Below are 13,543 nucleotides of genomic sequence, written 5' to 3'. Positions count from 1 at the left end.
ATCATAGAATATGTCAGTAATTTTAGTTTTCATATTAAATGAAAAAAAATGCAGAAAATTAAATGAAAAAAAGGAAATTAAATATAAAGGAAATTAAATGAAAAAAAAATGGAAATTAAATGAAAGAAAAGGAAATTAAATGAAAAAAAAGGAAATTCCATGAAAAAAAAAAGGAAATTAAATGAAAAAAACAGGAAATTAAATGAAAAAAGTATTTATTCGAACTCCTACTTTCCCACGACTAAATTCAACTGTAATATCTACCATCCGTTCTCTCTCACAGCTGTCGAAAAACTAACTGCTCTTTGTGCTTCCAACTCGTCCTTTTCATAACAGTTCCTGTGCAGTTATGCAAATTAATGGCATATATATTACTGAGCCTTCTACAAACGAAGATCTTTTCTTCCTCTTTTCTTTCTTTATCCCATCATCCGACAGGAAAGAAAGAGGCGCACCCGTTTGTGTACGTCACTTTCTTCATTACTTTCACCACATAATCAATTTCAATAATATTGGTGTTCAATTCCGTTACACATATATAACAAGTCTGAATTACCAAACATTATCCTCAAGTATCCTCTCTCTGTACAAGCGTTTGTCAAGATAACTTGACATGGGTATATGTCACCCTACAAGTAAACCCTGACGAAATATTAAAAATAACATAGTATTTGAAGCCCAAAGAAGATCCCCTCAACACGGGTATATACTGGTTCATAAAAAAAAAAATGATACAACTTCTCATAGTAATGTTACCTTAAGTAGCAACATTTAGCTGGATACTCCACCAAACTAGATGAATTCTTGTCCTGGAATCTGATAAGAACAGGAGACCACAAGTAACATATACTATAACATATTTAAGTGATCAATTTGGGAGAGGAAAATTATGTTCTCAACAACTTTACTAACTCACTTATTGAGAGGTAAAAAAGAACTTGAATGGAATATTCGGATATCTATGTATCTCATATAGAGATCAGGTGTTATTAAAAAATAAATAAAATCTTTGTCTGGATGCATGTTTCACGTGTACAGAAATATGTTGGTAAATTAAAATGCAAAACGTTTTTTCAACTTGCCGACAATTGCTATTAGTTTTACGCATGCACAAATTCAATCATAGTGGTTTGATTTTAATCTTTTTATCTGTCGGATTAGCTCAAATGGTAGAGAATGCAGCTGGAATACTAATTGAGAGAATACAGCTGCAGCGCTAAATGTTTTAGTTCCGATTCTAGCTGATGGCACCCAAGTCATTTTGTTTTAACTTTTGAAATCAGTACTATGTATATATATATATATATATATATATATATATATATATATATATATATATATATTTTTTTTTTTTTTTTTTTTCTTAATTTAGCTTTGCCTCAACAGTCAAGTTTTAAATTTCTTCATTTTTTATGCCCATCTTATCTTTCTTTTAATAATATTATTGGAATTAATTCCCTTTTCCTTGTACCTATTTGTGAATTATTCCACGGATTTGTGCCTTTTGGATTATTTTGGACCATCTTCCAATTACGCGATGCCCTTGGATTTTACTTGTGCGAATGGAAAATTAACCAACTTTCTTGGATTCTGCATTTTTGGATTTTACCGTCATTGGATACTTTACCCTTCACCAGACAATCCATTCATGTGAAATCACTTTTTTCTTCACCCTATTCCCTCTGCTTCACTTTTTGTTATCAAGTAAGATCTATGACTTGTAGTTTCATTAAATACTTTTGCAAGCAAAATCCGATCTAGCATTTTGCTAAATCCTACCCTCTGATGAGAAGGAAAGTATTTCTTCGAAACTCCGCAGATTAAGGACTATCCACTTATTTAGTGTTTCCTTTTCAAATTAAATATGTTTTGAACTCTTTTTCAAAGTGTTTTTAACATGTTTTATTAACTACTTGCTCTTATATATATTTTCTTGACGTTATACATTTAGATTTTACCATCACTGGATTATCTTCCACCAGACTATCCATTCATGTGTAATCACCTTTTTCTTCACCATATTCCCTCTGATTCACTTTTTTTGTTTTCAAGTAAGATCTTTGAGTTACTTGTTGTTTCATCAAATACTTTTGCATGCAAAATCCGATCCCGCATTTTGCTAATTCCTACCCTCTGATGAGAAGGAAAGTATTTCTTTGAAACTCCGCGGATTAAGGACTATCCACTTATCTATTGTTTCCTTTTCAGATTAAATATGTTTTTAACAAATTTATCAAATTTACCAAATTTTCATTACTAATGATTACTATATTGTCCAATTTCTACTGTACACTCTTTAACCCTTATCCTTGAGTGACCTCTTGGCCTTGATAATGTGGTGATGCCTATGTAAAAAAAAAAAAAAAAACTCATTTCAAAGTGTTTTTTAACATGTTTTATTAACTGTTTGCTTGTATATATATATTATATATATATATATATTCAATATAGAAATGGCTCTGTAATAATAAATTCAAAATCTGCATGATTAAAATATATTTAATCGTATTTTACAACCCAGAAAGGCCAGGCGCCCTCCTCCTCCTCCACTAGTATCTAATAGTTTTATAAATTGAGATTACATCATCAACTTTAACAAAATCATTTATAGTTTTATAACAATTTAGTTAAATTAATTTAAAGATTAAATGTTATTGTAATAATTAAATTTAACTTTTAAAATCATCATATTTGGTTTAATCTTACAAAATCTTTTTAAAATAATAGAAAAAAAGTAAAAGACTGTCAGGTAATGAGCTTCAAAACAATGTCTGAACTTGATCAGTTTGTCAGCTAAAGAGAACAATTTTGCTATTGTCTTTGCTAGACGTTACTTTGAACTTCCTGTTAGCGACATCATATCCTGACACATAGCTCGCATTCTCGGCCACTTGTTGGTCTTTGACAATGAAATTGCGATTGATTAACCATCCTTTGCCACTTTGGTTTGGTTCAACTCGCTACAACCACTATATATGATTTTCCCTCACTCTCTATCTCTGCTTAAATCTAAACACAGATTCCATGAACAAAGCTTCTTTCCCAGAACTACTTGCCTGTGAAATACTGTCCCACTAGTCTGCTTCCCGGCAGAATACAACACGATAGCCTTCAAATCCAATGTAAACAAGGTTTTGTTCAGCCGTCCCCATAAATAATCAAATTTTACTCAATTTACACCATTAATGATTATTACACTACCACCTTACATTTATTAACCCTTATCCTTTAGAGGCCTTATGGCCTTGATATGTGGTGACTCCCAAGTAAAAAAAACACTGTGTGCAAGCTGTCATTAATTGGATATGCTCTGACAAACTCATAGCACTTGTGCCCCTTAATGTAAATACTCCCAACTATCCTGGCAAGGAGTAAAGTCCCACTCCTTCAGTGTAGAGATCTCTAGATGGCAACAAGCCTCCTGCTCTAATAGTTTATTCTCTCAAACTGCTCAACTTTGGGATTCTCTCCTAATTTCTTGCTTCCAACTGTACTGACATGCAGAAGTTTAAGTGTAATGTAAACCAACATCTCGCTGTTCAACTCCTTATATAGTGCTCCTGTAGACATGGTCCCAAATAACCCCTTACATCCAACTGGCACCGTGCTTTGTTTGGGCTAAATAGGAGTAAAAAAAAAAAAAAAAAAAAGCTTTGGGATGTGATACAGGCTCAGGACAAACCTGGCTCAAACCCAACTACGGTGAACGGTGTTGTAACAATTGCAACAAATAAAAACAAAGACAATAAAAACTGTATCTTAAGATATTACACCCCCCCCCAGTATATTTTTTGCTTACCTTTAAAATGTGGATTCAAATAAAATAGGTCAGCATCACAGATTTTAATCTTTCCCGTGGATTTATTCAAAATTCCGACATAATGACTGGTCAATTAAAAGAGAAAAAAAGAGAACATTTTGAAAATATGGCACACAACTTCATCAAATTGAATATCAAATTTTAAATTTTCAAGCAATATGATCAGAAAAAAATATTTTCAAAATAAATAAATAAAACATTTTTTTTCTCAATTTATATTAGAGATTTTCTTTAGAAAATTTTTTTTCCTTTATAAAGCCATAGTCATAAAACCATTAGCAATAGACAGAGGCTACTAAAGTAATTAGGAATGCATAAAACTTAAGAACATCACAATAGCCAATACTGAACTCCAAAACTGTGACAATGATACATGTTGATTCACACAATTCTGAGGCAGCACACTCAAGACTGCAGAACACAGTGCGAAAGGAGATCACCGGTACATCTTTGAGCAAACACCAAATGTTATCAATTAATTATAATATTGTCAAAAACAAAAAATTATTTGTTCAATTTTATACTTGGGGTCCAGTTTTCTATACCAGTTTAATATAAAATGGTCCCACTACCTGATTTTTTATCAATATTTAGCAAAAAAAAATTTCTACAAAATTTCAAGAAAAGACAACAGAAGGGTTATGTTTAAAATTACATAGGAACTGAATCTCTAAAAGTTACGCTAAAAGGTGTTTTTTTTAAAAAATATTTTTAAGCTTAATAATCTGAAGATTTGATGTTTAAATGTTGCCGGTTTTATTGGTTTAACGTCTCTTTTAAATATTGGCATGTGTTGGACAGCTTTATAAATTGATTTCCAAGCTAACCTATCTTTGATCGGAACTTTATCCCTATCCATCCTTATTACTTTTCATGTTTTCTTCGGCTTTCACCTACAAACTGATCCTGCTCTACATGTACTAACCACAGTCACTCATCCATCTTTTAAATGTGCCAACCAAGGCCCCTGCTCTGCACACATCTTCCTAGATTATCCAGATTTAATTTTCCTTTGAGATCATCAGAGCTAAATGTCTTTAAAACTCACATTATACATGTATTATATTATTTTAATATCATTTCTCTCCATGTAACACATTTCCTTAACCGCCAATCGTATCACCAAGGTAGCAAAACCTCTGAACAACTTCAATAGCTTCATCACCCAAATAAATTTTTTATCCTTTTAGCATTGTCTTACACATGTTTCACACAAACTGGTTATCTCAATTTACAAGTACTTCCACCTTTTGTTTATCCAATGCTTGTAATAGCAATACACATGAAAAAATGTATGTGTATTGCTATTATAAGTACTAAAAAGAAGTTTCTTGTTCCAAACTCCCTTTTCACAAACAGAGCTTTCCAATGCTACAACTACGGATTCATCACTTTGCTATTTGTAACAACCAGTCACAAACCTTTATTTTCAAGCACTAAATGATCAGTGTAAAGAATTTCTTTCCAGACAAGCCGTATAAAACTCCCTGAGAATGACACGTCTACGACACAAATGAAAAGCAACAGATTTAGTACAGAATCCTGATTTATGACAATTTAAAGATTAAAGTTGTTCATGTTAAGATTCATGAAAACAAAAATGGATAACAATTTTCAAAAGCTGTACTAAAGTTCTGGGCAAATATCAATTCAAGTGAGATCATGTCATGTGGTACTACTGATAATGATGATGGTTTACGTTGCATTTGAACTTCTGCATATCAGTACAGTTTGGGAAGCAGGGAGTAGGAAGAGAATTCCAAAGTCTAGCCGTTCTAGGGAAGAAGCTATTAGAGTAAAATACTTTCTGACATTTAGGGATCTCAACAGTGAAGGGGTGTGATTTTGTTACTAAGTGGGTTTGTTGGGGATATGTATGGTGAGGAGGCACAAGTGTAATTAGTTCATGACAGCACATTCCATTAAAATACTTGTAAAAAAGGCACAGGGATGCACGATTGTGAAGATGGGACAGGGGTTGGAGCCTAGTTAACAAAGTGGGACCTATTAGATTGCAGACCCTTTTCTGGAACCTATCTAAGAGGGAAGGCTAGTGGTAGATGCACCAGCCCAGATGTGGCAACAATACTCCATGCATGGGTGAATGGTGGCCTTGTAGAGATACAGGATACTCTTAGGTGTAAGCAGTTTTCTAGCACGATAGAGGGAGCCCAACTTCCTCGCAGCAACCTTCGCAATGTCATCAATATATTTGCTCCAGTTCATATTTCTTGTGAATGCTAAGCCGGGGAGTTTGAAGGAAGAATTCTCAGGTAAAGAGTTATTTGTTATGAATATCGGTGGTTGGAGAGGCTTCTTGTAATTGTTAAAGGAGAGCAGCTTAGTCTTAGTAGCATTAAATGTTACCTTCCATTTTTGTCCCCATTCCACTATGGTCTGGAGGTCATTTTCTAAGGATTCAGCCATTTTCTTGGATTTGTGTACATCCATTCTTCCCTCATGTATGTTATAGAGCGTTGTATTATCAGCAAATATACTCATCTCAGACTCAATATTATCGGCGAGGTCATTGATGGATATCAGAAATAATAGTGGTTTAAGCATCGACCCCTGAGGCACTCCCACATTAATGTTATGCTGCTTGGGTGAACATCCATCAATGACATGGATGGTCCTGTTGTCTAAGAAGGATCTAATTATATTTAATATTCGTTCAGTTATACTGCATGATTTGATTTTCATTAGCAGCCCTTCACGCCATACTTTCTCAAAGGCTTTGGATATATCAAGGGTTACAGCCCAGGCTTCACCCGCCTTATCCAGTGCATGGTATATGCATTCAGAGATGGTTGTCAAAATATCTGTTTTATTTATACTGTTTGTCGGAGAGAAGATTATCTTTTGCAAGGTAGTGGACTGGTGCTTAATTGATTAGTGTCTCAAAGATTTTAGCGAAGAGCAGGAGAAGACTGATAGGGTGATTATTGAGAGGGTCAGTCCTTTCGCCAGAATTCTTGTACACTGGTACAACTAAGGCCACCTTCCAGCTATTAGGGAAGCAGGATTCAGCAAAGCAATTGTTGTAGAGTTTGGAAAGTACAAGAGCTAGTTCAGCTGAACATTTCTTAATTAGTATAGCAGGGATGAGATCAGGCCCACACGCGTTGGAGGTGTTTAAGATTTTTTATGATATCGTGGACATGAGAAGGGGTAATTTTCAGATCATCAATTGTGGCCTCTGTCCACATAGGGAAATTTGGGAGAGAATTATTTGTTGGCTCTAGGGTGGAATTGGAAGCGAATCATTGAGCAAGCAGTTCTGTCTTTTCGGTTGCCGTGCATGTAACCTTCTGGTTGTTGGATTATGGAGGAATTACTGATTGCCCTTTATTCACTACACTATTATAAATTTTCCAGAAATCGCGAATTCCTATCTTCTGTGATTCTATACGTTCCCTGGTTATTTAAGCATGTCTTCTTTTGACTGTGGTTATTACTGTCTTACAATGATTTCTAGCATCTATGAATTTTTGCCTATTTGTATTTGACTTATGACGTACGAACCAGTGGAGTACATGCTGTCTTTGTGCAATGGAAACTGCACAATCTGTAGTGAACCATGGGGGTGAGTGAGGCTATAATACTTCCGTGCAGGGATATGTGCTTTAATGCCTGTTTTGCACCATTTAGTTGTCTCATTGGCACACTGTTTCGCAGGGAGAGAGAAGATATTGGTCCATGGGGCATCTCTGATATGTTCTCTTATGGCTTCCCAGTCAGCCCTTTTGTATTATCTAATCATTTTGAGCAATGGCTCCTCACCTTGGGATTGGGATTTGAGTGCGATGTCTACTGATACCACTAGGTGGTCTGCGTTCCCGAGCGGACTGTGGACATTAGTTACACAATCCTCAGGTACTGTGGTAAGGAATAGGTCTAGAAGTGAAGCTTGCTGGTGGTCATTATCTGGGAGGTGGGTTGGGAACAAGACTCACTGTGTGAGGGAATGTGTGGGAGGGATAGTAAGAAAGCATGGCCATTTCAGATCAGGAGTAAACGTCAAACCCAGAAGCTTGTCAAAACATGGAGCCTCTCCAAGACGATCAGAGCGTTGATGATGTAAAGATAGAAGCTTGGTTTTGGATGCATTAAAAGTGACCAGCCACCTCTTCCCCCATTGTACCACATGCTCAAGATCAGGAGAGAATTAGAGAGAACTTTGTCATTTACGGCCTTTGATGTGTTGCGATAGATGGTCGTGTCATCAGCATAGATGTCAACGAATGATTAAAAAAAAAAAAAAATTTCAGCACATCACAATAACAAGCATTGATGGACTACAAAGATTTTCATTCATTTTCAGACAAAACAAAAACAAAGCGATGAATAATGTGTCAATATTTTTTGTTAAAAAAAAAAGAAACAAAAGTTAAAAATTCACCTGCACAATTTGGACGAGTCAAACGTATTTCCAAAATTCTTTCCAACGTAACAACAAGTATCGGTTTGAGCAACCTGCAAATGACAAAAGATAAAATTCCTCCTTTTAAAAAAGAAACGTTCAATGTATGTCATTCACTTAACAGATATGCAAATCGAGAGCCAGATTATTATATTCAGACGATTTATAGGCAATAAAGTTTGGCTATGATAATTACTGTATTAGAAAACAAATTAAACAAAAAAAAATTTTTGGTTGTTACATTTCATTCCTTCAGACATTTGGACTCATCAAATAAAATAATTTTAGAGTTTCAGAACTGAAGTTGCGTTGTTTTGGGCATTTTTTTGGGGGGGGGGTATTTTTCTATAAATTATGAACTTTCATTAAAAAAACAAAAAAAGAAAATGCAGATACTCTTCTTCCAATTATTTTCAGGATGACGATATCAAAGAGAAATCAATCTCTGAAATTAGAGATGGAGAGGATAAACATGTTTTTCAAAAATTCTGAATCTATTATATAAAAGAAACTTTTACTTCTGTCTGTATGTCCGGCTAAAAATCAGAACTACATAAGACACACTTATAAACCTTATATCATCGGATTACATGTGACCAGGTTATAGCAAAAGATAATGCAATAGCCATTCCTTTGGAAAGGATCAAATTATTATAGAGGGAAGAGGGGGGAGAGTAAACCTTGCTATTTTTCCATTCTTATAGGTAGTTATTTTAAAAACAAGACTGAAATTAGGTCAAACGGTCAACTTATTTCTTCTTTCTTTTATATTGAACCAGTTGCTAGAAAGAAAGTCTACAACAAAAATGCATCTAATTTTTTGATATCCATGCACCAGGCAACTTTGCTAGTCCATATCAAATACTAGCAGGGACACAGAGTGTTGCACAGTTGTAAAATATGCTTCAATATGATATTTTAATGCAGATTTTGTATATATCATTATAGAGTCAATTTTCAATCAATTATTACATATTATATTTTACCCAATATATAGCAGTGATTAAAAAAAATGACTTCAGTGCCAAGAATCAAAACCAAAACTTATAGCACTCTAGCTTTAATCATTACCATTTGAGCTATCGTCAGATGGATAAGAAATAGTGAAAAATGAACGTTATGCATGTATATTTGTATTTTTTTTTTTTTTTTTTTTACATGGTGGTCACCACTTATCAAGGCCCGGAAGCCACTCAGGGATAAAGGTTATTGCAAGTACGGTACATTAGTGTGGAGATTTGCTGAAGTGTTTACTTGGGGGGGGGCGGTTCATTAGGAATTTGTTAACGTCGGACTTGAACACATCCAAGTTGTAGTCAGGTGGGAAGCAGGCAGACGGAACAGAGTTTCACAGGTGTGCAGTTCTAAGAAAGAAGTTCATGGAATCTACGTTTTGATTTAGGCATAGATAAAGAGTGGGGGAAATTTTTCAGTTGGTTCAGCTAGACGGGTGTTTTTTGTGAAAGATTGGCGAGGGGGGACCAGAGATTGGAGTTCAGACGAGCACCTGCCATGGAAATAACGATAAAACAAGGATAGGCTCGCAACGTCTCTTCTGTGGGAGAGAGGTTGCAGGGTAGAGAAAAGGGCATCCCCCACTAAGCCACGAAGTCTATTTTGTACTCTGTCAAGGCAGGATAGGCTGTTTTTAGCAGCTCCTGCCCAGATATGGCAGCAGTATTCCATCCTTGGACGTACTTGGCTTTTATGTAGATAGAGAATTGCATCAGTAGTGAGATATCTTCTGGAACAGTAGAAGGATCCCACCATCTTTCCAGCGACCTTGGCAACAGACTTGATGTACGTGTTCCAATTCAGATCAGGAGTAAAGGACAAACCCAGAAGCTTGTCAAAACATGGGGCCTCTCCCAGACGAGAGCCATCCATTTCAATTGATGCCAGATGATATGCATACAAAAGAACTTTACACCAAGTTTTTTTTTTCAATTTTGATCTCTTAGCAGTTATTCTCACCAGCTAAAGACTCGTTAAAAAACGATCCACAAAAAATGTAATCATTTGACCCGCTTTGTGTCTAATCTGTGACCTTGCATCTCAAAGGAAATGCAGTTTGAAAAAATGGAGACAGACCTGATGAGTTTTATAAATTAAACTACATTTTATTTTTTAGAAAAGAAAATACAAAAAAATAAAATCAAAACGTGAACCAAAAATTAATGCACTCTTTTTTCTGAAAGTAAAGCTTAAATATTCAAACACAAACTCAATTTACTCTAAAATGCACATAAAAATCAGTTCAGATCTAAATTATAATTTGGTTTTTATTAATGAATCACCAATTATCAAGGTTAAAAGCCACTTGAGAATAAAGGTTACTGATATTATCAGTTGATTGATAAAGAATGTTAGGAGACAATTAAAAACGAATGAAATAAACAGAATACTTAATACCGTTTATGAAAAATGTTTATTGGCCTTAAATCTGAATATGAACATGTTGTAACCCAAAGAGAAGCAATCCTGTGATAACATGTTCCATAGATTATTTAAACTATTATTGACTAGCAGTTCAGCCCAACTTTGCTTGGGCCCTATGTACTGTTCATAACTTTATGTGCATATACGAGACTCGTATATATATTAAAAAGTGTTTAGACCCAAAATTGGTAGAGAAGTTTCGTAGAGTCTGCAAAGGTCAACTCTTTCAACTTTGACCTCTTGGCAGCAAAATTTTTGCCCAAAAACTGATTAAAAAGATTACTTCATGTTTGAATACCCTTTATATAAAATTTCAAATGTTTCGACCCAAAATTGCCTGAATAGTTTGCTAGAGAACGCAAAGGTCAAATCTTTTTAACTTTGACCCGTTGGCAACCAAATTTTCGGCCAAAAATTGATTAAAAACTTGCCCTATGTCTGAATACAGTTCGTGTAATATTTCAAAGGTTAATTTTTTTTAACTTTGACCCCATAATATTTATTGTTTTGGGCTCAAATCAAATTAAAAAGTTTGATCCATGTCCAAGTAACCTCAGTACAGGCCAATAAGTCTCCTGTGCGTCATGAGTAAGTTGCTGGAATCTGTGTTAAATACAGAAGTAATCAACCGTCTCAACAAAAATAACCTTCTTAGTGACACTCAATATGGTTTCCGTTCTGCTAGATCTACAGCAGATGTGCTTACAGTTATATCTCATAGGATTAGCAAATTTCTCGACGGAGGCAACCTTTCTAGGGCAATTGCTCTTGACATATCTAAGGCCTTTGATAGGGTATGGCATAAAGGTTTACTTCATAAGATCTCTAGCTATGGTATTGCTGGAAATGTCTTCTCAATTATTAAATCATTTCTTTCTGATAGGTTCATAAGAGTAGTAGTTGAGGGGCAAAAATCAGAAGCTCACAGTATTAATGCCGGTGTCCCTCAGGGGTCCATCCTGGGCCCAACTCTTTTCCTGATCTACATTAATGATCTTCCAAATCACATCCTTACATCATTTGTAGACATCTATGCTGACGACACTACCATTTATGGTAGCACATCTAAGACAGTAAACGACCAAGTTCTCTCCAATTCTCTCTCCTCTGATCTTGAGCACGTAGTACAATGGGGTAAAGAATGGCTAGTTACTTTTAATGCATCTAAAACCAAGCTTCTCTCTTTACATCATCAACATTCTGATCCACATCTGACATCAATTGAAATGAATGGCGCTCGTCTTCAGGAGGCCTCAAATTTTGACAAACTTCTTGGCTTGACCATTACTCCTGATCTTAAATGGAACACGTACATCAAATCTGTTGCCAAGGCCGCTGGAAAAATGGTGGGATCTTTCTATCGATCCGGTAGATATCTCACTGCTGATGCTATTCTCTATCTATATAAGAGCCAGGTACGTCCAAGGATGGAATACTGGGCAGGAGCTGCTAGAAAGGACTTGGCCTGCCTTGATAGAGTTCAAAATAGACTTCGTAGCCTCGTAGGAGATGTCCTTTTCTCTTCCTTGCAACCTTTATCTCACAGAAGAGATGTTGCGAGTTTGTCTCTGATGTATCGTTATTTTCATGGAAAGTGTTCGAATGAGCTTCAATCTATGGTCCCCCCTCGCCAAACTTTCACAAGAAACACTCGTCTAGCTGTAAACACTATCAATAATTCCCCCCACTCTTTATCTGTGCCTAAACCTAAACGTAGATTCCATGAACAAAGCTTTTTTCTTAGAACTGCACGCCTGTGGAATTATCTTCCATTTTCCTGCTTTCCGGCTGACTATAATATGGTTGTCTTCAAGTCTAATGTAAATAAGTTCTTGATTAGCCGTTCCATATAAGTTATCAACTTTACCAAATTTTCATTACTAATGATTACTATAATGTCCAATTTCTACTGTACACTCTTTAACCCTTATCCTTGAGTAGCCTCTTGGCCTTGATAATGTGGTGATGCCTATGTAAAAAAAAAAAAAAAAAAACCTACATCTAAAATTTCAAATGTTTAGACCCAAAATTGGTGGAGGAGTTTGGTAGAATTTTCAAAGGTCAAATCGTGGAACTTTGACCCCTTAACAGCCAAATTTCTGGCTGAAAACCGATTAAAAAGATTTTCCCAAATTTCAATAACCCTTATGTCAAATCTCAAGTCTGTAGACTGAAAATTGACAGAGTAGTTTTGTATGAAATGTACACACAGACAATTTCACTTTTATAGATATATAGATAAAACAGCAAAATTTCAAATCATGTAAAAAAAGTGCATTTTTCTATGTAAGTTTACCCTAAAATAATTTTGGTACACAATTTTTCGAACAAACCTTTCACCAAAATATCGTCCACCTATAAAGTGAACAGCAAATTTTCAAATATTGTTTTTTTAATAAACTGAAGATGTAAATGCCTTAATTACAATTTGATATCTTCATTTAAAGTAGGGTTTTACATTATTCAGGACTTTTGTTTTTATAAAAATACTTTTTTTTAAAGAAAATCATTTAATTATTGGCCTTTGGTCACCATGTTTAATTTTTTACTAGTGATGGGACGATTCCAATACAATTGCCAATTTTGTCATCTTCCCAATTCCTGTACAATGACGGATTCTGATTCTTTAGCTAAAGAGTTTCTATTTTTCTAGTTTTTGAACCCCATGTAATATATGGATATATTTTCGCAAATGCAAAAATACACTAAAAGACGTAAAATGAAATTAAGAGTTTTTAAATTAAGCAAACTTACAAAAAATTTCTGAGATTTTTTTTTTTTTTTAAGACGAAATGACTGTTCGACTGCATATTTCATGCCATAAGAAAACTTGAAAATATTTCATGAAAAACGAATTTGCT

The 13,543-nt window shown here is 34.8% G+C and overlaps 1 protein-coding gene across 1 annotated transcript in view; it reads right to left on the bottom strand.

The window, feature by feature from the left end:
* LOC145252852 (DNA-directed RNA polymerase I subunit RPA49-like) overlaps nt 1–13,543 on the bottom strand; it is a 32,138-nt gene that overhangs the window by 13,727 nt on the left and 4,868 nt on the right. The window contains exons 3-4 of the mRNA XM_080112866.1: nt 8,223–8,296; nt 3,800–3,885 (exon numbers count right to left, since the gene is read on the bottom strand). Of these exons, the coding sequence (XP_079968992.1) occupies nt 3,800–3,885; nt 8,223–8,296 (160 nt within the window). The remainder of the gene's footprint in view (nt 1–3,799; nt 3,886–8,222; nt 8,297–13,543) is intronic.

Source organism: Euprymna scolopes, chromosome 3, assembly GCF_053919585.1.
Source record: "Euprymna scolopes isolate OS-2025 chromosome 3, ASM5391958v1, whole genome shotgun sequence".
Classification (NCBI taxonomy): Eukaryota; Metazoa; Mollusca; class Cephalopoda; order Sepiida; family Sepiolidae; genus Euprymna; species Euprymna scolopes.
Note: the sequence above shows the minus strand (reverse complement) of the source record. Positions and strands in the feature narration are given on the sequence as shown.